The sequence below is a fragment of the Seriola dumerili genome, unplaced genomic scaffold (assembly GCF_002260705.1).
Source record: "Seriola dumerili isolate Sdu_G_001 unplaced genomic scaffold, Sdu_1.0 BDQW01000052.1, whole genome shotgun sequence".
Classification (NCBI taxonomy): Eukaryota; Metazoa; Chordata; class Actinopteri; order Carangiformes; family Carangidae; genus Seriola; species Seriola dumerili.
In genome coordinates this window covers 20,136,461-20,162,247 of record NW_019174307.1, presented here as the reverse complement: position 1 = coordinate 20,162,247, position 25,787 = coordinate 20,136,461, and the positions used below count along the sequence as shown (strand labels likewise).

Below are 25,787 nucleotides of genomic sequence, written 5' to 3'. Positions count from 1 at the left end.
TTGAATTGAGTCCTACACTGATGTTGCGTAACTCACGCAGCTGATGAGCGTCTGTGTAGTTTACAGCCAAAAAAAAAAAAAAGCCAAGTCCTTCATTGTCACAGACACAGCAACAATGTTTAATTTTATTCTTAAAACAAAAAAACATGTTTTGTTTTGTGTGTCAGCTCTGCATTGACCTTTGACCTTGTGCTTTTCTGTAACAGCCTGATGACATTTTTGACGATGTGTTTTCAAGGGACGAGCCTGATCACTCCAGAGCCAAGATGTTGTTGTTGTTGTTGTTGTTGTTGTTGTTGTTTTCTGCTCAGATTTCTTCCACAGTCTAGTTTTTTTTTTAGTCTGCTTTTAACAGCAAACAGCTTTTCTAAGCAAGAAGAAATTAAATATTTGTGATTGTGTTTTGTACCTAAGATGTTTTTTAATACACTCGCACTTTGATCCTTGAAGTCTTTTTTTCTTTTTTGCTCTTTGAGACCTTTTTTTTTTGTTTTGTTTGTTTGTTTTTTTTTAATTTTACATAAATCACTAAAACCGAAACTGTGTGGTTCATTGTTTTGTGTGCAGTGTGTCTGGGCTTCACATGGTGCCATGCTGTCCTGCTGCCACTCACATGGGTGGGACATTGAGGGGTTTTTTTTGCTGTTTTTTATTTTTTTATTTTCTGGGTGATGCCCTAAATCTTTAGTCTGCTCTGACTGTTCCCTTTTAAACACCAGATATCGGTCTAATGAATCTCTCACAGTAATGTTTTATCTAGACAGAGTAGCCTACAGTGTATCTGCGGGGTCAACCATGAGTTTATAGTGATCTTATGACCACTTAAAGGCGCCCTTTCCTCTTAAAATAAGACAGACATTAATGTGTTTTAAGTGTAGTGGTTGAAAAACTTTTTCAGATTGTTTTTACTTTCAGAAAATTATCAGTTTTTAAACAAACTGTGAAAGTTTAGGGAGAGTTTTATGCGCATTTTTCAGCAACTTTTTGCGCACACGCTGGAGTGGCTTTGGGGAGGCTGGCAGGGGCGTGGTGTGACTCCGGACAGGCTGATGACTCTGTGGATTCACTCATGCATGGTCACACAATGTGACAGTCCAGACATGGCTGGAAACGGGAGGCAGCTCCGTTTAACCGAGCCCCATCTCCGACTCCAAGCCGCCTCCAAAAACTAACAACAACAAAGGAAAACTTTTCTTTGCGCAAGTGAAACGGGCCCGGGACAGACAGACAAGACAGACAGACAGACAGAGAGAGAGACCACACGCCTGGGGAAGTTAGTGCATGAATAAGTTTTTGTGGCAGCATTAAAAAAAGAAAAAGAGAGAGAGTTTGTTGAGGTGTCAGAGAGGCGACAGGTTGGGATCAGGGAGACACAGATAGAGAGAGAGAGGGTCGTTGCAGCCGCGGGAGATCTACACGCTTTTCAACGCTCTCAGATGATGGCACCAATGATGGCAGATGGATTTGCTTTTCGTATTTAAGTATGACATCTCCGGTCTAAAGGTATGACGGATGAACTCTGCAGCTAAAACCCTCCTGCAGTAAAACGGAAGTAAAGTAAGACCAGGTTAATGAAAGAAATGCGTGTTTTTATCAGGTAATTAAGAGACAGACAAAAGCCTGACAAAGCTAGTGGCGCTTAAAGAGAGTCTGGGGACTCTGGCACACTCTGTATTGTCAACCTGGCAGGTATGGCTTTGTATTTGAACCTGGCTCTGTCTGTTACATTCACCACCATGCCACATAAATACCTCAAATACCTGTGAAAACCCAGAGAAATTTAGTCAGAGTTTTCCACAGTTAAGTCATCACAAGGTCAAATGGTTTCTGACTCTGTGGGTTTAACTGCTGCAGTGTCCCTAATGCTCCCAATATATCACAGTATTTATATCAGCTATTTCAAATGCAAACTGTGTTTAGAAAACTACACTATTTTAGATTTTAAAAATCAATTTCAGCTGGTTAAAGGAAGTGTTATTATATCTTTAATATTCATCAAAGATTAACAAGAAAAAAAAGAAAGAGTTATTGCTTGACTAATGTTTTTCTCTTCCAGGTGTCATACATATTGTGAACCCTAGTCGATGGATTTATTACCTTTAATACAAGAATATTTTAGTAAGTTTCTCTTCTATATTCTCTGTTTGTGTTGTATTTTTAATTTGTTGTATGGATAGTGTTTAACTGTACATCATACTGTCTGAAAGATGTAACGAATAACAACATTTATCACCTGTCAATATCACAGGAGGACAGATGAGGCCAGACATCTGTATCTGTATCTAAAAACTAGTTCTACCTTCATTTCAAAATGTAGTTTAAAAAGCCTCTAAACTTGGTATTAAATCTGTGGCATCAAATGACAGATGTAGCGCTAAGACGATAGAACAAGAAAATTAACTGATAACACTTAATCGATTAATCAAGAAATGTATCAGGTATATTTCCATTGAGTCTGTTTTATATCATTATTTTTGCATATCGTGGGGGTTAGAAGACGTTAACTTGGGCCCTGAAAAATTATAATGGTTCTTTTTCTGATATAAAGACTAAATAATTTGATTAATCAAAGAAAAAATTAAAGAGATTAATTGATAATGAAAATACCATTATCTTTTTAAGTCTTTTCAAATTGAAATAACCTTTTGCAGAGTTTCCAAAACTTAAAAACTCTCAAATCTCAGACAGTATCTTATTGTAATATTAAATCTGTTGTAATTACAGTAACATCTTTGTATTTGTGTGGCTTTGATATTACAGTGGAAGGAGAGAGAGAGAGAGAGAGAGAGAGAGAGAAGGGAGGGTGGTGTGTATGTGTGTGTGTCAGTATTTGTGTGTGTGTGTGTGTGTGTGTGCGTGTGTGCGTGCGTGCATGCGTGCGTGTGCATGTGCCACACCAGAGCCCCATCGCTGCTAAATGCTGTTTTCGAACATTATAATGTTGATCTCAGCACATGCCTGCTGGGCAGTGGAGCGAGCAGGTGAGAGAGAGAGAGAGAGAGAGAGAGAGAGAGAGAGAGAGAGAGAGGCGTGAGACAGAGAGAGAGAGAGAGAGAGAGAGAGAGAAAGGGAGAGTGAACCGTGGTTCAGTCAAACAGGTGGTCTATACAGTATCCGAGCTGCTAAAAAGCGCCTGTGTTTGAAGGGAATGCCGTGTATTGATTTGTTATCGATATCCGACGCCTGCGTGGCAGTTTTCTACAAAGGCCGAATTCTTCTGAGCGTTTTATGAAAAAGAGAAATATGTCGGATTCTGGTCGACACCTCCACTCTCGTCCATGTCCCTGTGTCGTCTTGTGTGTTCGTATGTGTAGCGTGTTTAACCTTGGGGTAAGGCCTTACATGATGCTCTTTGCGATGACCAATGTTCAGACCAACTTTGAAGACTTTCTACGGATTCATAAACGTTTCTTTAACTCTCTGTGTCTGTCTCTCCTCTTTTTGTTTTGACATTCCTCCCTTCTTTTGTCCACTCCAGCCTGTACTTTCTCCATAGGCTAGAAATCTTGAAGCATGGGCGACTGGAGCTTTCTGGGGCGGCTGTTGGAGAACGCTCAGGAGCACTCAACGGTCATCGGCAAAGTCTGGCTGACTGTCCTCTTCATCTTCAGGATCCTGGTGCTGGGGGCCGCGGCTGAAGAGGTCTGGGGCGACGAGCAGTCTGACTTCACCTGCAACACCCAACAGCCCGGTTGCGAGAACGTCTGCTACGACGAGGCCTTCCCCATTTCGCACATCCGCTTCTGGGTGCTGCAGATCATCTTCGTGTCCACGCCGACCCTCATCTACCTGGGCCATGTGCTACACATCGTCCGCATGGAGGAGAAGCGGAAAGAGAAGGAGGAGGAGCTGCGCAAAGCAAACAGGTTGCAAGAGGAGAAAGAACTCCTTTATAGAAATGGTGGAGATGCTGGAGGAGGAGGCGGCAAGAAGGAGAAGCCGCCAATCAGGGACGAGCATGGCAAAATCCGTATCAGAGGCGCATTGCTGCGTACCTATGTGTTCAACATTATTTTCAAGACCCTGTTTGAAGTGGGATTCATTTTGGGCCAGTATTTCCTCTATGGCTTCCGGCTGAGGCCCCTGTACAAGTGTGCACGTTGGCCCTGCCCCAACACCGTTGACTGCTTCATATCGAGGCCCACTGAAAAGACTATTTTTATTATATTTATGCTTGTGGTGGCTTGCGTGTCTCTTTTGCTGAATTTGTTAGAGATCTATCACCTTGGATGGAAGAAAGTTAAACAGGGCATGACAAATGAGTTTGCCCCCGACCACATGTCGCTGCGCCACGTCGACATTGCGGAGCCCGAGTGTTTGGCCTCGGCCTCCAGAACTGCCCCATCCAGCCTCAGCTACCCTCCCAACTACACAGATGTTACGGCAGGGAGCGGGGCGTTCCTGCCGCCCATGGGGCCGGCAGCCGTGCCCTCAGCAGCAGAGTTCAAGATGGACGACCTCCAGCAGGAGGAGTCCCTCCGCCAGCCCTCCCCCTCTTCCCACTACTACATCAGCAACAACAACAACCACAGGCTGGCCACGCAGCAGAACTGGGCCAATCTGGCCACCGAGCAGCAGACTCGGGAGATGAAGGCCACCTCCCCCTCCCCATCCCCCTCTTCCTCCGCCAGCAACAACAACGAGCAGCAGCAGCAGCAGCCCGTCGACGCTGCGCTGCTCCTTCCCACCAGCAACACCACCAGCAACACCAACATCACCAACACAACCGCCACCGCCGCCTCCAGCAGCGGCAGCCCCGGCTCTGCCTCCAACGCAGGCAGCTGGGGCGGGGGGAAGAGCGAGCAGGAGGAAGGCCACGTCACCACCACCACAGTGGAGATGCACGAGCCTCCAGTAACGGTCAGCACAGACCCCCGGCGGCTCAGTCGGGCCAGCAAGAGCAGCAGCATCAGGGCCAGGCCGAACGACCTGGCTGTCTAAACCTCTTCAGCCCCTTTCATGTCCCTAAACCCTCCCTGACCAACAGCCCGCTTCCCTCAACCGCTCCCCAAACACAGTGATTCTCAGACAACAACAACAAAAAAAAATCACACACATGCATAAGAAAAGAAAAGAAAAATAAAAAAAAAATAAAAAAAATTGAAAAACAAAACAAAAAAAAACAAAACATCAGAAGGCAAGGCGACGAGCGACAGGAAAGCAGAGAGAGAGAAAGAAAGAAAAAACGTTTAGGCAAATGTGAAATGACCTGATCAGCAGCAGTTGTTGATTTAGTGCGATCGGTGAGTTGCAGAGTAGTTGAGGCAAGGTTTGTTTGTTTGGATGGTCTTAATTTATACACACACAATGTGATTATGCAGTGCTACAAGGTCAGGAGGCTCCGCTCACAGCGGTGGACGGAGCGAAGGACGTTGTAATGTCACGGACTCACCATAGTGTTTTGGTTTTGGGAGGGAAGATCTCATGGTGTTTCTCTACTTTCTCTTCTTCTTCACGACCCTAAAGGACTAATTACTCCAAATGAAAATGATCATTTGTCAAAACAATAACTGCATTTTTTTTTTTTTCTTTCATCTGGAGGAAGCACAGGAAGCACATTGTTGTACACTTCAGTTATTGGATGTGTAGCCAGAAAACTGCTCATATATCTTGTTAATCATTTTTTTATCTGGTTTTCACAGTCAGCTCAGCAGCACAAACATGCACTACGTGTTGCACTACGTGTTACAGCTTCTTCACCTGTGACCTGGAAAGTCTTTTCACTGCAGCACTTCCTGATTTTTTTTTTTATTTTTTTCTGTTTTTGCAAAAACAAAACACCTGTCTGGAAGTGATTTTTTTTTTATCAACAAAGATAACATCGTGTATCGTGTTCCTCGTAGTCGCGCACACCTTCAACTCACCGATTCACTCACAAGTCGGCGTAGACGCAGTGTGGACCGGGATGTGGGTCAAAAACAAACCCCCCCCTCCCCTCCTCCCCCCCGCTGGTAGAAGTCATCCCTGTGACGCCCAGAATGCACCTGGGTCTCTCGGAAAAACGCCACATTTTGCCGAATCACATAGAGATCAAAAGGTTCCCACCATACCACTGAGGAAAGTAGGAGCAGAGTCCCTTACGCCTGCCTCTGTCAGTGTCGCCTTCAGTCAACATGTCTGAAAACTTTAAAAACGCTCTCCAATAACTGCACAAATGACGAGATACTGCCTTCAAAGAGTCTTGAAGATATTATGCAAATACACGACAGCCACCATCTGATTTATCTGATATTCATTCAGACAAACAACCTCCCGAAGCTCTTTGGTCAGACTTGAAACCGCCAAATTTTTATTTTTATTTTTATTTATTTTTTTTTTTTATAGTTAGATTGATGGCAGATATTTTTTTTTTATTTTTTTTTTTGCCCTCAAAACCCACAACTTCCTTTTTAACCATCACACACCAAAGAGCGACTCTGGGAGTGAAACGATTTTCACCGTCATTGGTTTTATTCTGAGAAGTGCTATTTTTTTAAAAACTGAATTGAATTTTACTCATAAATTGCATAATTGTAGTAGTCAGTTTGTGATTGCGAAACAGCTACGATTTAAAAAAAATAAAAAATAAAAAATTTAAAAAATGACAAAAAAAAAAAAAAGACAAAAACGACTGGCGTTGCGAGTATTGAAACGCCAGGTGCAGTCGACCTCGACGGCTTCTACTTTGTTGTGTTCATCTTGATTCTTAGAGATCTTTAGAAAACCCACACCTTTAACTGAATCCATCAGCAGTCACAGTCCTCTGTCTCTGTTGTGTTACTGTGCTGTTCGGTTCATTCACAACCCAGGCACTCACTTTCAAAAAGCTTATTTTTTATTTTTTTTTATTTTTTTTTTAACTTTACAACAACCTTAATTCACTGTGTTATCCTGTGAATTCACCTCTGGGACAGGGTTGCAAGTACACAGTAACACCGTGTGGACACACTCAGTAATCTGCATTGGAGATATTGCACACACAGGGTATAACAACACAATTAAATACAAACATGTTTGTGCACAGTCAACACTTTTCCAGTAGTTAATGTGCAGGTTAATACACTGGAGTGAGAGAAATGTAAAGTGGTACCAGCTGTTTGTTTTTTTTTTTTTTAAATCATTTTTCAGGGGGGGGGGGGGGGGTTACAAAATGATGGTACTGTATGGTGTAAGAGTATCTGTACCCATAAAGGTATAATGTTTCATACTGTTTCTTACTTGCTTAAGTGACATTTAGTGCCAACAGAAACACAAAGAGGAGAAAATACACCTGCACAACACATAGGTAAAAGCAGCCTTTCCCAATTCATGTTTCTTGTTCAAAATCACAAAAAAAAACTTTGTTATCTGCATTTGTTTTTGATTCCTAAAGTTTACATTTTGGTAGTTGATAAAGATTTGCACATTTAGGAAAGAAAATTGCTGTTCTACAATGCTAATATTGGTAGTAATAGAGGGAGAAAGAGAGAGAGAGAGAGAGAGCGTGACGTCGAACTGCCAATCTCTATGATCCTCAAAGGAAAAAATGTCTTAAAACCGAAACGCAGTGGCTCTTCACAGAAAAGGCAGTATTAAAAAAAGAAACTGTTATTTATCTCAAGCTCAGATAATGAATTGATGAGTTTGAAGATTTAAAGAAAGGAAGAAAAAAAAAAAACAGCAGCGAGAGAGAGAAAAAACAGTTGGGGTATTTTTCTGTGTTCACTCAGTATGTTCTCACAGACTGGTCGGGACTCTGGTCAGACGTCATACCAGACGACTCCATTGTTGAGACAGTGTTAGCTGGGTAGCTGGCCCTTCCCTAACCCTGCATACGAAGCCCTGACAGGATGTTGTGTTCGAAGCCCGTCGTCCCTGTAACTCCTCCAAACTCTCTCCTCTTACGTTTCATGCAGAGCATGATTTCTCTGGCTCGTCAGGGAGTAGGAACCATCTCACAATGCTCAGAACAGCAGCCTGTTTTCAATGCTGTCTTAAACAAGAGAAGTGCCTTGTGTATGAATGATTCTTTTGTAAGAACAAGTTGATGTAAATGTTCATTTACCTCAAATGTTTACAAAACTGTTACTAAATAAATTTTTTGTACCATATTTGTTGTCCCTGCTTTTGCTTTACATGTTGATTCCCACACGCATCAGTGCAGAGCTGTAGACTTGAAACACGTGACTTGACCTTGACTTAATATTAAAGTTTGTCAGATATTTCAGATTTAGACTTAGAGGATTTTTGCCTGTTGTCCATCTTTATAGCTCAGAGGAGAGGAACGCGGTTACATACTGGACCAAACTTATCTTAAAAGAAACAGAAACAAGATCTGACCTGAGACGCAGCTGATTCCCTGCGAAGTGAGAAAAACCTGCAGGGCTCAGCTTTGAAGACCGCTGCCTCGAAAAGACTTTCAGCCCCTTTCAGCTTTTCTAAGCACGTGAAATAATGAATTTACTGATTTATCAAACAGTCAGCAATGCAAGCGCAGGCATGAATGGGGGTTGAACCCATGATCTTTGGTTTACGAGACCAACGCCTTACCACTTGGCCACCATGCCACAGAAGTGTGGCCACTATCAATGATCCAGAAAGATAAAATGTGAAATTTCTCAATCGTGTACAGGATCAAATGTTCAAACAATAATCTAGATATCTCATAAAAGCAGAAGATGTGATGTTATAAAGTTGAGGGGGTGGGAAAGTTCACTCTTGACTCTGTAAAGTGCTGTCCGTAATTTGTCAATGTCACGCTTGTGTAGAGACCATCAAATATGTTATTTATTCCCTGTCAGATGCAGTTTCTACAAGTCAAAATATATGCTTACTCTCAATTACTGACTTACGAAAATATTCAGAAAAGTCACTCAGTTATATCAATAGTTATATTCTCTATTTGCTTTTTCATTTTCTGCACGTTTAAAAAAGTGTGTTTTTAGCTGACGTTTTTAAAACAGAAGTAGCACTACGGAAACAGCAGAGTTTAGGGGCCATGACAAATATAATTATCACTGTTTTCTCATTGTAAAGCTGGAGAAATTTACAAGACATCCAACATATTCAGCACCTATACACATCAGCATCAGGAAAGCTTTGGAGTGTCTTCGGCTTTACTCTCTTTGTAGACTCTTTGGCCTCCGACCTCCCAGCAGCTCACTCCTTCACTCTGCATTCAGACAGCGAATGTCAAAATGCGACGCTGAGCCAGAGACACGCAGCCAAACCCACTTCATAACCACATCCAGAAATAATTAAAATAAGACGGGCGTGTCAGTCTCGCACCTGAGAGTCAAACATCTGTCACAAATTCAGTCTGCACAAGAACTGAGTGACAATTTACAACACTGTGCAATACGTGATAGAGCCGGGTGAAATTTACAGCTGCTGGGAGATTTCATTTTGATCTTTGAGCAGAGTGAGCGTCAACGAAGCAGCTAAAACAGACACTCATATATGAACAAAGACAAATTACCTGCAATTAACCTGGGATGTGTTTTCCCTAGCTTAGCATATGATATAATGACAAATAGTCCCTGTAACACCTCTACATTAAACTGTTTAAGTTGTATCTCATTTATATATAGGTGCATGTTGGAGCTTGACTGCATTTCTATAGGTTGAAAAAGTTTGACACTAAAAAAATGGGGTAAAACAAGTAAATAATTCAATATTAGTGTTTCAATAACTTTTTAAATATGCGTACAAAGGGACTACCGATATCAGCGCACAGCAATTACGAGTACAACCAAGTTAGCATTTAGCTAATTGTAATAAGTTTGATGCTAACCTAGCAAACTTTTTTTTTTTTATCAACTTTGTCTGTGTAAATGAAGCTAATGTCACAAACTAGTTTAAATTACTGCAAGATTAAACACTTGCTGGCAACATGAGACTAAAGTTGAAACTCTATTTAACATTTGACGCACACATGCTAATGTTTCTGCAATGCTAGCTGGGGCTATTTTTTCTAGCCGCACTGACCACGTTACTTTAACTTAAATGGGTGTTGATTGAACCTGTTACAGGAAACATTTGCTATTAAAACAAAACAAACTAAAAGAAACGTATTTGTAGAAACTTTATCTATCGGTTAGCTAGTAACGCTAAGGAAACACTAGCTACCTTCAAGGTCAAGGTCACTGTCACTGCTACATCAGGAACGCATTAACAGCTTTAACAGTTAGTTTTGTCCTTAAAACCGTCTCAAAATGAACTTTTCTTTCCTCTACCTTTCTTAACTGGTTGCTCTTTAAAGAAAGAAAAGATACCCCAAATACCCAATAGGTTAGAAAATTAGATAAAAAACAGGTTAAAGAAAAAATGCGTGCAGATTTGGAAGGATTACTTTGCTTGGGGTATTTGGCATTCAGTCTGCCAACAGAGTACAGTACATGAGTGCTGAGCTCTTGGGTCCAGTGGCTGAAGAGTGATGGGAGATAGTTGATCTGTTGGCACGACTGACTGGAGGCCTCAGCCCGTCACTCAGTCAGTAGCCTTGTTTCCACTGCAGGGCCACACATGGCCAAACACAGCTCAATGCTTTTCAGGGACATTTTCTAACCATAAAAGCAGCATTCAGAGAGAGATATTGTATTTTTTACTCCACTACATTTATTTGACACCTGTAGTTACTTTACCATATGAGAAATATAATGCATTCATTTTGTATTTTATAGTAATTTCCAGGCAAGATCCATATAATTTAATCCAAATTATAGAGAAACTACAGACAGAGAAATATCCACAGGAACAATTTACTTCAAGTCCCCGTATTAAGAGTTTAAAAGCAGCAAAGAAATGTTTAATAAAAGTTTTGTAACAATTTATAATGTAGTTGTAAGTAGATATAAGCAGTTAATTATATTTGTGAACAAGTTGAACTCCTCCTGTGGGAACCCATGAGCCATAAGCTGTAGCCTATACGGATAATTATATAGTAAAAACATGCCAGTTTGGTTAAAAAGAGATTACTACTGGTGAGGTCAAAAAGTGATGCAGACACATCACTCCCAGTAGTGAATTTCCCCACATTTCACCCCATGCAATTCATCCACAGATGACAGCATTAGACGTTTCGAAGACGTTTTTATCCATTTGGCATCCCGTGGCCCCTGTAAAGCCCCACTTGGCCCCTGTGGTGGAAAAGCAACCACAGAAAGAGAAGGTCTGCCACCGAGTCACAGGTCTGCAGCTCAGAACAGACAGGAGGCTATATTTAGCTTTTAATCACCTAACAAATTCACACTCAGCCCACAGCACGAATACCTCAGGCCCTCTTTATGTATTTCAGGAGTGTGATGAATTTGTTTCTGGGAGGTCTGACCGCTGGCTCATGTGGAAAGATGTTGGTTTGTTTGACAGAAGCTCGTCTACTGTGGTACCAGACGTGTAAACTTTCTCTTTTTCTTTTTTTTTTTTTCTTTTAAAAGCTCAAATTATGCAACCTCGATTTATTCACAAAAAGATTAAGAAATGGAAAAAGAAGAAGTGAGTAAAGCAAAAGAAAATGCTTTGACTTCGTATTTTTGGAAAGAAGTTGAGGTATTTCTTTCATCTGAGTCCAGTGCCACACCAGGTCAAAAAAAAAAGAAAAGAGAAGAGGATTTATTCCAGCTGATTTAATTTGTTGAAAATGATTTCCCCTGCATGACGCTCTTCTCTATGCTACTAGAGGGAGTACTCTAATAGCAATAGTAGCAATACCACAGTGTACAAATACTCCAATACAAGTAAAAGCACATTCAAAGTTTTACTAAATTAAAAGTAGATCAATATTCGCATCAAAATATACTTAAAACAACAAAATTAAAAGTACTACACCGGCTGGCTCATTTTAAAATAAATAATAATATAGGCTATGCATGGATTATAATTACTGCTGCATCAATGTGAAAGCATCACTTTAATGTTTTGGCTGATAATTAGGTTAATTTGAATAATAATCATCTTAATAATACTCACTGTTTATTTGTTGATTATAATTAGTAATAATCAGGAGCTACAATGACCTGGGAACTAAAGTTATCATATATTTGTAGTGGAGTAAAAAGTACAATATTTCCCACTGAACAGTATTAGAGTAGAATTATAAAGTAGCACTTGAGTAAATGAACATTTGATCTGGTGGTTGCTTTTCTTTGGGAATCGTGTTGCATCTTTTCGTGGTCACTTCGTGTCTTTAAACTGAACGCTGCGGCTTTCAAGTAAGAAATATTGACAGTCACTCCTTAAAAGAGCCTCTGTAGGTAATCCAGCCATGCTTTACTCGTGTTTTATTGTCTGAATGTAAATAAGTGGATTAAAGATTCAATACAGAGGACATGATCTTCAGTGTCCATGAAGGCAGCTGCTGAGCTCTCCTATAGACCCAGCATCTGTTGGCTATTAGAGAAAATACTTCAGCTTCAGCGTTTTGTTCCACAACAGGAAACTAGTCAGAAAATTACGTGCACTTCAAAAACCGCAGCAGCCAATCAAATAAATCATTAAATACCTCAGACATTGTTTTCATCATTTAGAGAGAGAGGTTTTTGTTTGATGATGACTTGACAAAAAAATGCCTCAGAAATTCAGTTAAAAAAAGAACTGCTCTAGTCAATAAACCCCCGACACATTTTGAATAAAGAGGCCGTCTCACATGCACTGTGCGCTCGTTAATACTACACATGATGTAATGTTGCAGCATTGGTACAGTGTGCGGTCATGTGGGGCGGCTTGTTTTGACTGTCTGTCCATAGAAAGAGGGGAAGGGCCGCTCGGGGAGAAAGAGCATTGTGAGTGTGTTACTGTATGTGAGGAGAGGTCAGCTCTGCGGGGACACCTACAGGTCAGCCCAGGGTATGGACACAGTGCCCACAATGCACCTGGCTGACTTCACCTGAGTCCTGACCGCACCAGGGTACATTCATTACACTCCCTAGAGGTGCGTCTTAAAAAATCAACTACTAGAAATAACTAGTCGGGACGGTCTTGCCCCGTCTCTCCAGAGGTCGACTAAAGCACAAATAAATATTTACACAAATATAAAAAAAAAAAAGCGTCAGGGTGAGAGAAGCAGCATCTCCTCACTTCGCTCCAAACCACCACGACCTTAAGTGACCTGTCAGCTGCAGAGCTCACCCACCGCAGAGCTGGAAACAGATTAAAGCCGGCTTCAGTTTTCATGTGTTTGATCTTTCTCCGTCTCTTCTTCCCTTAATCGGGGGCCGTCAGTGCAGCTACTTCCACTTGGCATTTCGGGTGTTTTATTAAGCAATGCGGTAATAGATTGTTTGACTAGAGGGGAAGCCCAAAAATATGATGCTTTACTGATGCTCTGCAGCTGTGTATTACTTGCATATTAAAATAGTTGTTTAATGTGATGTGTTAAAGTGTAATTGCATCCAGACAAATAGCAATAGCTTCATCAAAGTTCTTGCAAACCACATGATAAAGATAATATCTTTTTATCAGGTATAGCTACAGTAATTTGTTCACCCTGTGCCATCTGATGTTTATTTCCAGCTGGAAAAGCTTCTTAACATTTATTTGTAAGGATGGTAGAAGGTGTTTCTGATTGGTGGACTCTTCACAGGTGATGTTCACATACTGTAAATGTAAAAAACTGTGCTTTTAATGCTGCTGCTGGACTTTTAATGTGGAAATTTAGTTTGTATGTCAGCTTGACCACCGTCCATCGCATTGCTCTTCTCAACCAGGTCAAAGGTCACAACTACAGTTCACATCATCGACAACAAACCCAGTGAAAGGGTTTGGTATCAGCTATTACTTTTGAGACACAATCTGAAGAAGAGGAGGGAAGCTGCTGTCGAAGATATGAGAGAGGGGGAATGTGATCCTGGCTTCAAAGTGGAACAGTGTGTGTTTGTGTGTGTGTGTGTGTGTGTGTGTGTGTGTGTGTGTGTGTGCGTGTGGGTGTGTGTTCGACTAGCTGATGTGTCAGCCAGTGGGCGTTTTGGAAAAAGATGAGGTTGGTGACTCTGCGCTGGAGGGATTGCTGCACTCACTGCTTCACTATGGCTCACCAAATAGGGTCAGGCCATCCTAAATTTAACCTAATCCAAGCCCCCCACTCCCCCTCACCACCAGTCAGAGCCAAGGTTACACTGTTCTGTATCTGCATGTGTGTGTCTGCAGGGTGGGGTGGGGGTGGGGGGGTGGATAGTTGTTATCCATCAAATTTAATCCACATACTGTCGTCCTCACTTTGGAAGAGACCATAGCTTCTTCTGCAACATGCAAGAAACAAGGACCAGGGGACAGTCCTGACATTTTTGGTGCATTTGAGTGCAGCACGTAAGATATGAGTAAAAGCAACAGAAACCAAGTGGATGAAATGAAGGAAAATTGCACAAAAATATTTGTGTTGCACTTTAACCCACATCCCAGCTGTCCCAGCTAAACTGTCTCCCGTCCTCTGGCCTGTCCTGCGCCGTGTGTTGAGGCACACAACCTGAGAAATGCAGTTGTCATCCATTCCTGCCCTCTTGTCCTCTGTGCAGATGTACACTGCATCTACACACACACACACACACACGCACACAACACACACAACACACACACACACAATACACACACACACACACACATATACACACACAGCGGCTCTTCCCTCCCAGTCGCTGTTGTTTTATCATTAAATGGCGACATTAGTTCATATCATGTGATTCGAAGAGGATTCATTGCACATTAGAGGCCCTAATCGCCACCTATAGTCTACCCCCCGGGCCTCGCCCACATGACCCTGCTGAGCGCAGCGCTTTCTTTATGCCCCCTGAAAGAGCTGGGGATTGAGCCCAAACAAAAAAAACCCCACGAGGGTGAAAAAATGTTTTTACACCCACCCCGCTCCCTCGCAGGGCTGGCTGTGTGGGCGCACAGGGCCGTTTTAGCTTTAGATCAATGGGACAAGTTACTGGAGTCTGGCCAACTCTGACAGATAGCACAGAAAGAAAAAAGCTTGCCTCTTCAAAAAATTGGGTTTTGTCACCGTGTTTTTGTACCTCAACCCGTCCACCACCCCCCAAAAAAATGTGAGGTTAAATGGGGGGTGGGGGGCTGTTTTTCCTCTGTTTCCTTAAAGCCTCCAAAAGATTTGAGTTTTCATGCATTGCTTCTTCTGTGTGGAGGGTGAGAGGGCGAGGCTGGGGGTCAGTGGTGGGGAGGAGGAGGTGGGCTGTGCACAGGCTTATGGGAGGCCGCCTTACGTCAGCCGGGTGCAGACGAACCCCTTGTCAGACGTGGGTCCTGACACGGAAGCTCCACAAAGCAGCGGCTCGTCCCGCGGCTAATGATGGGTGTTATAGTTTAACAACACGTCTGGTGATGATGATGATGGCGGTGCTGATAAACCAGGAGCTCAGGATTACTCTACCAGTCCCACCCCCCACCCCCAACCCCGGGGAGGGGTTCACAGCAAGTGCGTAGCGCCCCCCATTGGGAGAGACGGGACAGTGCTCTTTTTCACTCAGACACAAAGGCAGAAGCGGCCTCGTGTCTGGTCATCCAAATGTTTTGTCTTCTGTGAAATGTCTGCCTTCGAACAGAGGATACATCTGGCGCTTTTTCTATATTTCTTTGTTTTCTAAACAAATTCCATGAAAAGATCAAAACCAGCGAGTATCGCCTGTGTAACAAGTAGAGCTCCGTTGTTTTCTAAAATCTATTAAAAACTCATCAGGCAGCTTCACTGTCCTACATATTCATTCATTACCATAACAACACACACAGTTTATCTTGACTCAGTCCCACGTACACCATCCTGCAGTTGTACGTTCCTGCCAACCAGTCTGGGGTTTATTCTACAGTCACGGCCAAAACCGTTCACAGAGAGCTTGACCTTTGACCTTTGACCACCAAAATCTAACCGGTTCATCCTCGAGTCCAAGTGAATGTTTGTGCCAAACCTGAAGAAAATCCCTCGAGGCGGTCTTCAGATATCGCAATCATGAGGCGAAAAACCGTGTTTAGTGAGTTCACAGTGACCTTGACCTTTGACCTTTGACCACTAAACTCTAATCAGTTCATCTTTGAGTACACGTGAAGTGAATTTTGTACCAAATTTGATGAAATACTGTCACGGCGTTCCTGAGAAACCGTAACGCCTCTGACAGTGGCTGTCGCTCCTGATCGGAGCTCAATCAAAGTTACAGTCGATCAACGAAACGATAAATGTGACAAAAGTATCATTTGTCTTGTAAACGTCATTGTGGCGTCACCGCGAGAAAAGAAGGTCATATCCGTTTGGTTAAATTGAAGAATTTGCAGCTCGATCCCTAAAGTATCGATACTAAAAAGATCTATATAAATAAGAATAAAAAAATTGATCCATCTGATGTTAGATCACATCCATGGCACCTGATCACACGTCTTGGTGCTGCCACATTTGGATTTCTGCTGCAGCTGTGTGGATGCAATTTTATAGAATTCACATAACATTTGTTATTTACCTTTAAAACTATTTTGTGTTTAAAACCTGCATGGCTAATTTTGAATATTTAGAACTTTAATTACCCACAAATAATTTACCACTAAGTATTTTATTAGTACTTGATTGGGGGCTGTATTATAAAGGGACACCCATATTTCTCTGACTCACATGACAGGACACTCATTAGGTGCTTTTAACAACAAAGAGTATTGATATCAGTGATCCAAGTCCTGCTATTGATTGGTATCAGATTGAGAGCAAATCTTACATACATACATGTATGCTCCTACCTAGTCCCTGCATGGTGAAGCAGCATCCTCTTGGCTTCTTTAACCTTTTCCTGAAACGACTTCCTGTCATGTGACTCTAACCCTGGCCTCCGTGGCTCCTGCGCTGACCCCGGGGTGTCGACAGGCTACGCCTCCTCCTGCCCTGCTGTCTGTCATTTTCCAGATAACGCTCACTGCCTCGGTGTCATGTCCGCCTGACACCTTGTAAAAATGGGACACGGTGGAGATAAAGAAGGTCAGAACAGAGTGAAGAGGCCCTCACGTTGTGCCAATGTTAACACGCTGTAATAATTTTAATCTGGGAACAAAGAAAGATTGTGGTTCTCTTGAGGCTCACATATTTCTATAACCTTGTGTTTTTACATTCAAATTAACAAGGTCATTGAGCCGTGACGATATAAATAATAAAAAGAATAAAAAGAAATAATGGAAGAGAGCAGAAGACACAGCCCTCCAACAGAGAGCAGTGTAGTCATGCGACACAAAGCTGCAAACTGCATTGGCGTATTTGTCTTTTGTCTCTTTTATGTGAATAATTATCTTTATTTAACAAAGTGGAAATGTGTGAAATATTAGGAAAAGAATGACATGATTTTTTTTTTTTTTTGTTGTTGTTGCATGTCACGTGGGACGGTTACGTCGGCCAAAAGTATTTGGACGCCGCTGCACACATACTTATGTGGTTGTGGAGCTGTTATTCTTGGTTTGGATTAGAGCCCTTAGTTCCAATTAAGGGAAATCTCAATGCTACAGTGCACAATGTTGTTTCAGATAGTAATGTGCCTCCAGACAGTTTGTGCTTGTCGCCTTCCTGTTTCCCCTGCACAAAGCCAGGTCTATATAAAAATGGCTTGGTGTGGAAGAACCTGCACAGAGCCCTGACCTCCACCCCATCTAGTACCTTTGGGATGAACTTGAACGCTGAGGCCTTATCAATAACATCAGTGTTGGGCCTCACTAATGTTCTTATGGCTGGATGGGAGCAAATCCCCGCCGCTCAAGAATCTGATGGAAAAACCTGAAATAAATAAAAAATGTACAAATCTTTAGTCATAATTTCTCACATTATTACAATTCAAGAGTGTCAAAAAATATATTTTCCTATTTATGCAGGAAAAAATGTAATAAACTAAAGTTTAACAGCCATGATTATTTACATGTCAAATCTTTTGTTTTGTTCAGTTTTTTTCACTGAAAGTCTGTAAATCACTGAAAATAAGAATAATTCAGTTTTAATGTTTTATGGTTTATCTACAGATAAATGAGCTATTGTGTTTTTCACCTTGTTTCTACACAATAAAACTGTTACATTATGTTATTAGCAGATTGACTTCACTAAAGATGTCTCTACTTTTCTTTAATGCTTTGAGGAGTAAAGATTTTATTCACCTTCATTAGAGTTAGCAGCACGAGTTTCCATCTCACTCTCATTAGAAAATCACATAAAAGGTGGGAAGATAATATAGTCTTTATTATAATGTGGCGAACTGAACGCCTTTAACATCCGTGGCACTTTACTAAAGGCAAATCAAAACAGCACTGCCAAGAGGAGTCTGGTTAGAAAATGAAATCATTTATTTAACATGACCGTATCAGCAGATCAGCCCACACACATAGCATCAGACTCACAATCACTCACTTTCAGTATTTACAGATAGGCACATTCACATTAGGCATTAAAGCCAGCCACAGCATCTAATGTAGGTCCAAACCTGTGGCAGGTTTGGTCGCTGCCTCCGAGTCCAGCAGGAAAACCGGCCAGTTTAAATCCGGGGTCAGTTTCGTTAGCGTCCACACTCAAGTTTAAAGGCTTGGATTTTGGGGGCTGGGACACGTGATCAGGGCAACTTCAAATCAAGACCAATCTTCTCCCGTGAAATCTTCCACCTTTGCTCCTGTAATGTTTCACTGCTGTTCTGGACCATTAAACGCACAGTAAAGTGTACAAAATAACAGAACGGCTGCTCTTTAGGTAAAATAAAACTCTCAAAGTGTAATCCCTGACCTTGTTCTCCGGTTCAATCCACCTCAGTCAGGAGGAACAGTGATGTGGATTGTGAAGAAAAGACACGATTGATTTTTAATCTGTGAAATCTGAGACAGTGACCGTGTTGATGATGGGTCCAACTCAACATCTGGAAGGTGCTCCTTATATGTCAAGCACTGGTTGTGGAAACACAAACTTGTAGGGTATAAAATTCAGCCAAGTTTAAACCTTCCTATTTAAATGAAAGTTGATTAGCAACCAAAGAACAAGTGCATTAAAAAAAACAAACAAAAAAATCCTTAAATAATTTTCACTTGATTTTAACTTCATGACACTTTCTCCAATTTATTGAAACAATCAGAAAGCAAATTCAAATTAAACTAAAAAAATGAAAAGTAAAAAAAAAAAAGACTTGTATAAAAAAAAATGAAAAGTGTAACTCAAAGAAAAACATGAGTTTAGTTCATTGAAAAAAAAAAAAAAAAAATTAAATAAAATAAAATGTCCAACCAATTCTTTATTACAATACAAGCATTGCCTTGCAGTGCTAGCACTCTAAAACAGCTTGGAAGAGTAGGGCACTTAAAACTAAACCAATATTAAGTTGAAAGGAGAATCAGAATAACTGATAAATACCAGGAAATGACAAACACGGAGGGGTGGGGGTGGGGGGTGGGGGGGGACAGAAGCAGAAAGGAAATGTTCAAAAATAGTCTGTTGAACTCTGAATAAATCAACGTCCTTCATGATTAGCAGGTTCCTGCACAGAGACTCTTTAAATGGACAAGAGGGAGGCGAGGGCGCAGGACCGCAGCAGGTTTTCAATGAATGACCGTTGAAGGAAATGGCACCCATAAAAATCCCAATCCCAAAAAAAAAAAAAAAAAGGATACAGTCAAACTAATAAAAAGAGAAATAAATATTCAGTCTTTTTAAAAAGGCTTCTCAGGAGGCGGGTTTTCAAGCTGAAGGTTTCAGTGGGTGTTTTTTTTTTTTTTTTTCCTCTTTACCCCGAATTACACAGTGTCCCTCTGTGTGTCGACTCCGTCTCAAACAACCGCCTTGTTTCAGAGATATTTACACTTCAAAGCAACCCAATCTGGGCTTAGTACGCACATAATGCTACATCGCATGAATGAAGGTTCCCCTAATGTCCTATAAAGAAACGCAGCATGTCGGTAAGGTTGCCTTTCCCCCCCGCACCACAGCGAGTCAGAGGTTTTCTTTTTAAAAAAAGGTCCTCTCTTCCTGTCCTGGGATCAGTCCTGACTCCTGTTCCCCTCGGAGCTTGAGGTCCTCTGTGGTGCAGCGGTTTTTTTTCGCCTGAGAGCAGTACTGACAGAGGAAGAGCGGTGAGCGGGATGACGTGAAGGAATGAAAGCAGCCCGGTTAATGGAGATGTGTGATACAGCAGGTCGCCCCGGCTGAGAGGAAAGAGGCGTTTCGAGACGTGTTGGAAAGTCAGAAATTCCAGCTTCATGCGGTGAAAAATGTAAACGGAAAGGACCCTACGTGGCAAAAACGTTTCTCCAACTGGAGGCTTCCGTGATGCGCTTATTGGACTTAAGACACTGTCAGCACATCATCACTGCAAATGCTGACAGCCATTTAAAAACACACTCAAGCCCAATTAAATTAAAGCTCACGACCTACACAGGTGATTTCACTTACTTTGCCTGATTATGTTTCCCCTTGTTAAGATGGACGACTTCTTTCATTCTCGCTGCTACACTGAGTTTGGTGACCTGCATAAAGGTACGGTCACATCACATTCCCATCCTACAAAATTTCCCTGCACTCGGCCCCTAAAAAAAAAAAAAAACAAAAAAAACAAAACAAAACAAAAAAAAAAGACTTGATTGCATGTTTCTGATGCAGGTAATAAATATCATTTAGAGCAATCACTGCAGTTCGTAGCCTGCTAGTGTGGTAATGTACAAAATATGGCTATGAAACAGGCTGAAATAGTAACATCTACATCACCGCACACAGTGCAGCCGTGTTGCTATCGGCCAACCGAGCGCATCCGCCCAGTGGAGGTTTATGAAAAAAGGTGAACTCTGACCTGAGAGTCTGCCGGAACAGCTGGAGCTCACACCCAAACAGGAATAAACGCGTGCTTGGATTCGTCCCAATAGAAGTGAATGGGGGGAAAACGGAGCGATGATTTTTTTTTTTTTTTTAAAAAAGACACAAGTGTAATGTGACCAAACCTTTATGGTGCAGTCAGACCAGATGTCAGACCAGATGTCAGACCAGGGTGAAGTGAATTTTCTCTTCATCACAGATGAACTCTTCCCCTTAGAGCAAAATTCAAATCTAATTTACTCGGACATATGAAATCATTGAGCTCTACATTAGTCCAGTGGGTTTCAGAGAGGGGAGTGGGATCTTCCTGTCCTCCTGTAAATATTTCTTTCTATCCCTGTTTTAAGCGTTTTATATAAGAAGCCATACAAGTTAACCCCCCCCCCTCTTTTTGCTACACCAAAGAGTAAATTTCACCATCTTAACTTGGAGTTTAACACCACCTGACTTCAACCTGAGTACATCTCTATAACTGCCCAACAGTTGTGAAGGTGCGCATGAGCTTTAAACCCTAAATTCATGAAACCACCTATTTGTTAAACACAAAAAAAAATAAAAATAAAATAAAAAATTACTTTCTGCTTCCATCTAATGGTGGAAATTTCCAAACGCCATAAGTGAAGAAGCAGTGGAGTAAAGTGCATTGTTACATCACTGCTGGGATGTCGAAGACGCCGCGGACCTGAATCTTTCCCACCTGTCAGAGTCAGTTAACAGCATTTCTAAGCTGTAGAATATTTAGTGTTTAATCACATATACATTTGAAATATAAAGTGGTACGTATATAGTTGCTACTGTTCTGCCAGATACGAATACAATTAGCAGCTAAGTTGGGAACAGTAGTTGTTGGTCTGAGAAGATCCTATTACTGGCTGTGTTTCTATTTTTTCACATTGTGAACTAGAGACTGCATTAAAGATGGAATTTCAACCTACCAGCTGGGAATTTCCAACTCTCCAACTTTCCTTCTCCTCCTCTGGGTGGTGCTTCTGGTTTCACCCAGACCCCCCCCCCCCCCCCCCCCACCCCCAACCCCCCACCTTCTCGATTCAACTGTGTAAAAAGATCTGTGAAGTTACTCTCTCGACCCTGCGAGCGCTCCCACTGCCTCCTTCCCCATCCGCAGAGCGATGGCGAGGAAGGACATGAAGCTGCAGAGTGAGAGGGAATAACTCCATGGCTTCCTGTCCCTGGGCCTCTGCGTCTGCTCGGTGCCTCCCTGTAGGCGGCTGATAAACTTTTGTTAAAGCGTGATTCTGCGTCGTTAAAAGCTTAAATATCTGTAAGCTGCTTGTTCGAGCACTATAAACAAGCTACATCCTCAGAATTGTTGGTGATGCACAACAGCAGGTCCTACCTTTGATAACCGTTAATAAACGTCTTCTTCTACCTGATTTAGCTTTGTTTGACCGTGACAACAGATGACAGCTCCGCCTCCTCTATTCCCCTTCTCCTCATATTCTCTTTAACCACCCCCCCCTCCAACTTGTTCCTTTCATCCGGAGACATTTGTGCCTGTTCCTCCTCTTCTGTTTTATGACTGGAGAGAAAAATATTGTCCTCGTTTGCTTCGTTACCTCGTCTTCCTCCTCTGTTTGTGACAATCAGCAGAAGTACAACTTAGGGCTGCTCCTCACCACCACTTTCATCATCATCTACCTCTGTTGTGGACGTCCCTCACCAGGAGGAAACAGCAGTTCAGCAAGGAGGGTAAGGAGGACCAGACGTTAAGACAGGGGAGGAGCGCACACATTACTAGCTAACCTCCTCTTCCTCCTCCTCTCCTCTGCTGACTGTTCAGGCTCTACTAACACAAGTCCAAGCGACTGCTACTCTCCCCCCGCTGCTTCGCCCCCGTCCCCTTCCTCCTCGTCTTCCTCCAGGTGCTGTTTGTCTGTGTAAATGTCTCTGACCAGGAGGACTCTGGTGAGGAGGCTCTCCAGGATCTGTCGCTCCAGCGGCGTCGAGGTGAACCACAGCGGGTCGTCGGGGCCGCACGCCAGATCCGGCTGAACGTAGAAGACGTCTAGACGCTCCTGTAACAATGTCGGGCTGGAGGGAGGAGACGAGAGGGGGGGCAGAACGAGGGAAGCAGTAAAGCGAAGAGAGAGAAGGATAAAAAAGAAAAAGGTAAAATGTGCCAATAAGAAGAGGAGGAATCAAGAAAGGAGATAAAAGGTGAGGGGAAGAAAGAGGAGTTAGAAGAAAGAGAAAGAAGGTGAGAAAATAAATGGATGGAAAGGTAGAACAGAGGAGAAGAGGGAATGGGGGAGGTGGGAGAAAGAGAGAGAGGTGTGAATCTATTGATCTGAATAATCAAGTGAAACTTTTGACAACAGATTGTTTGATGTTAAGTCCTCATATTTTAATAGTCAACACTGTGGTTCAGGATGTGAACAGCAATAAGTTATAATCACAGGACTTAAATATAGAAAAAGGTTTAATTAGGAATATATAATAAAACGGCAACTGAAGACAAACACGTTCTCCACATCAAACTTCCCACAGATAAGAATGAAATGGACGTGATAACACCAGTTTGAGCTTTAACTCAGCACAAAAGAAGAAGATGAAGTTTGATTACAGATAACGTTACTGCTTTCTAAAACATCAATTAATGTCAGGTTTTAATTAGTGATGAAATGATGAGGAGATTAACCTATAAATCCACCGATGAAGCAGAACTGTAAAACATTCGCTGGTTCCAGTTTCTCTAATCCAACGATTTAATCTGTTTTCTATCTTTATAAAGTGAATATCTCTGGGTTTTGAACTGTTAGTCGGACAAAACAAGACATCTGAAGACGTCAACTTGCTCTCTGGAAAGTTATGATGAGCACGTTTGACAATAAATCTACACCATTTGCGCCCCCGGATGAGACCCTTAGTTACACGATCAAAACGTAATTGTACAGGTTGGAAAAGTACAACTGTGAAGAAGACGGTAGGTAAGATGATGTATTTCACCAGGAGAGATATTAAACCCACCACTTCGATCTGTAGAGTTCGTATAGTCGACACTCGTGCTTCTTAACCGGGCAGCGCACAGTGGAGCCTCCTGAGTCGTCGTCTGGCTCATAGTCCTGATCGACCTCCTCCAACTTACGCTTCCTCTTCCTGGACTCTGTTTGCACTGAGGGACCAAAAACAGACAAAAACAGTTTAGTTTGAGAATTTGTGAGCAAGATTCAAACCTCTAACGTTGACAAATACACAACTTTCACCTTTGTTTTGGTTCAGTACTTCAACATATTAGATTTGAAATGAAACCACGACTAAGAGGTTAAAGTGTGTGAATAATAATATACTAAATGTACTGTTCACGTCACCGGCCTCACCATGGTGATCCTGAGAGATGGAAGGCACGCGGATGCAGACGGTGGTCTCCTTGGTGACAGGATGGACGGTGTCGGGGCCGTAGACGTTGGCGAAGGAGAGGCGGAGGTGCTGCTCCACGGTGCGCAGGCCGAAGTATTTGGTGTTCAGGTAAACCAGCGAACGCAGCAGAGCGGCGGGACTCTGCTCCCCGAGCTGCCGACTGCTCCACAGGCTCTGCTCCTCCACTCGACCCCACAGAGAGCCTGGAGAGAGCAGCAAACACTTTAACATCCTTTCTATGAAATAAACCCACCTGGAATCTGAAGCTCAGGACTCACTATCCAAGATGGAGATTAAGAGGAGGGTACAGTATATTTATGATCCTCCAATTACTATTACTTATTTTTGATCAGGACATTGTTCTGGAGACTTTGATGACATGCATCTTTTTATTCATTTCAAACCGCCACTCATGTTTTTAAACAAAGCTAACTCAATTTTGATTGTTATCTATTATTAAGATAAAATTAATAAAAGTGTATAACATGTAAACTCATTACTTTTAATTTTATATCTCACAAATGCATCTTTACAACTTCCAAATATGAGTTTAATATACGCTTCCTGTATTTTCCAGATAATTTCCTTCTAAGACTTTCCCCAGAATTATTATTATTAGTTACGAGGAATAAAGGTCTACAGCATTTTGTCTATACAAGAATTTTGTTACTCTTTCTAGGATTTATGTACTAAAATATAATAATAATAATAATATTATAATATATAATAATTCAGGGTAGCAGGTAGAAACCAACACCTTCTCTTGGTCCCTTTTGATTAGCATCAGATTTCAAAGGCCTTTCTTGGAAATATCCTGTTAATTACCAGCAACTAGTTTTTATGAAACTGAGGAAGAGTTTTAGTCTCAAGGAATTTAAGTTGGAAATGTGGAACCTGTTTGTTGTGTAAACAGGAAAACACCCTGTTAGCGCTGCTGCAGTGTCCTCATATGACTTTAAAGTGCAATCACAACGAGTCAGGATGTGAACAGCAGAAGAGTTATAATCACTGGACACTGCTCGTGATACAGAGCAACACTACAGGTTATTTAACAGCGCTGAGCCACCAGCTGGCGCTAACAATCACACACTGTGTAATGGAGGATTTTATTTTTTTCCCCAAGCTACATATCTTTGTAATCACCTTCTTGCAGTTATAAAAGCTACCTGGAGATCCAATTTCACCGGTGATCTTCATTTTCTTTTTCTTGTTTGTGTGTGCACATTATAGCTGTTGAGATATTAATTGACTGTGTAGTGATTTAAAATGTGTAGTCAATTTAAAAAAACAAAACAAAAAACAAATATAATTCAATATAACAGCCTGCAGGTGCTGGGTAAATGGTCACTTCAGACTGTGTTTGACTCACCATCAGGAAGAACACTGGGCTGCCAGTCCTTCAGGACTTTGTTCAGCTCTTCTCCAAACTGCTGGTAGCACAGGTCACTGAACAGGTCATCCTTTCGGCCTTTGGAGTGAAGATGCTTTAAAAAAAAAAAAAAAAGAAAAAGATAAAAGATTTTTTAAAAAAACGACTCACATTTAAGTAAAGGTCAAAGGAATGTGGTCGCTCACAGAGTTAAAAAATGTTAGCGTCCTCATATTTAAGTGATCATCACCATTTTCAGGATGTGAACAGCAAAAAGTTATA

The 25,787-nt window shown here is 41.8% G+C and overlaps 2 protein-coding genes and 1 non-coding gene across 4 annotated transcripts in view; 1 reads left to right on the top strand and 2 right to left on the bottom strand.

Moving 5' to 3' along the window:
• The first annotated feature begins 1,100 nt into the window (after window positions 1-1,100).
• LOC111218172 (gap junction alpha-3 protein-like) lies at window positions 1,101-5,069 on the top strand. 2 transcript variants are annotated; one of them, XM_022740321.1, is made up of 3 exons: window positions 1,101-1,503; window positions 2,057-2,118; window positions 3,479-5,069. In XM_022740321.1, the coding sequence occupies exon 3, from the start codon at window positions 3,514-3,516 to the stop codon at window positions 4,939-4,941; it is 1,428 nt and encodes a 475-aa protein (XP_022596042.1). In that variant the 5' UTR covers window positions 1,101-1,503; window positions 2,057-2,118; window positions 3,479-3,513; the 3' UTR covers window positions 4,942-5,069. The 2 variants fall into 2 exon arrangements, with proteins under 2 accessions (XP_022596042.1, XP_022596043.1); XM_022740322.1 differs by lacking the exons at window positions 1,101-1,503; window positions 2,057-2,118 and adding an exon at window positions 3,133-3,330.
• Window positions 5,070-8,453: 3,384 nt separating this feature from the next.
• Window positions 8,454-8,525, bottom strand: trnat-cgu. The gene has a single exon. It is a non-coding gene; the product is annotated as a tRNA-Thr (tRNA).
• Window positions 8,526-21,825: 13,300 nt separating this feature from the next.
• The window catches only part of zmym2 (zinc finger MYM-type containing 2), a 36,392-nt gene continuing 32,430 nt past the window's right edge, over window positions 21,826-25,787 (bottom strand). The window contains exons 23-26 of the mRNA XM_022740126.1: window positions 25,506-25,620; window positions 24,083-24,339; window positions 23,747-23,871; window positions 21,826-22,810 (exon numbers count right to left, since the gene is read on the bottom strand). Coding sequence (XP_022595847.1) covers window positions 22,588-22,810; window positions 23,747-23,871; window positions 24,083-24,339; window positions 25,506-25,620 — 720 coding nt within the window. The 3' untranslated portion in view covers window positions 21,826-22,587. The remainder of the gene's footprint in view (window positions 22,811-23,746; window positions 23,872-24,082; window positions 24,340-25,505; window positions 25,621-25,787) is intronic.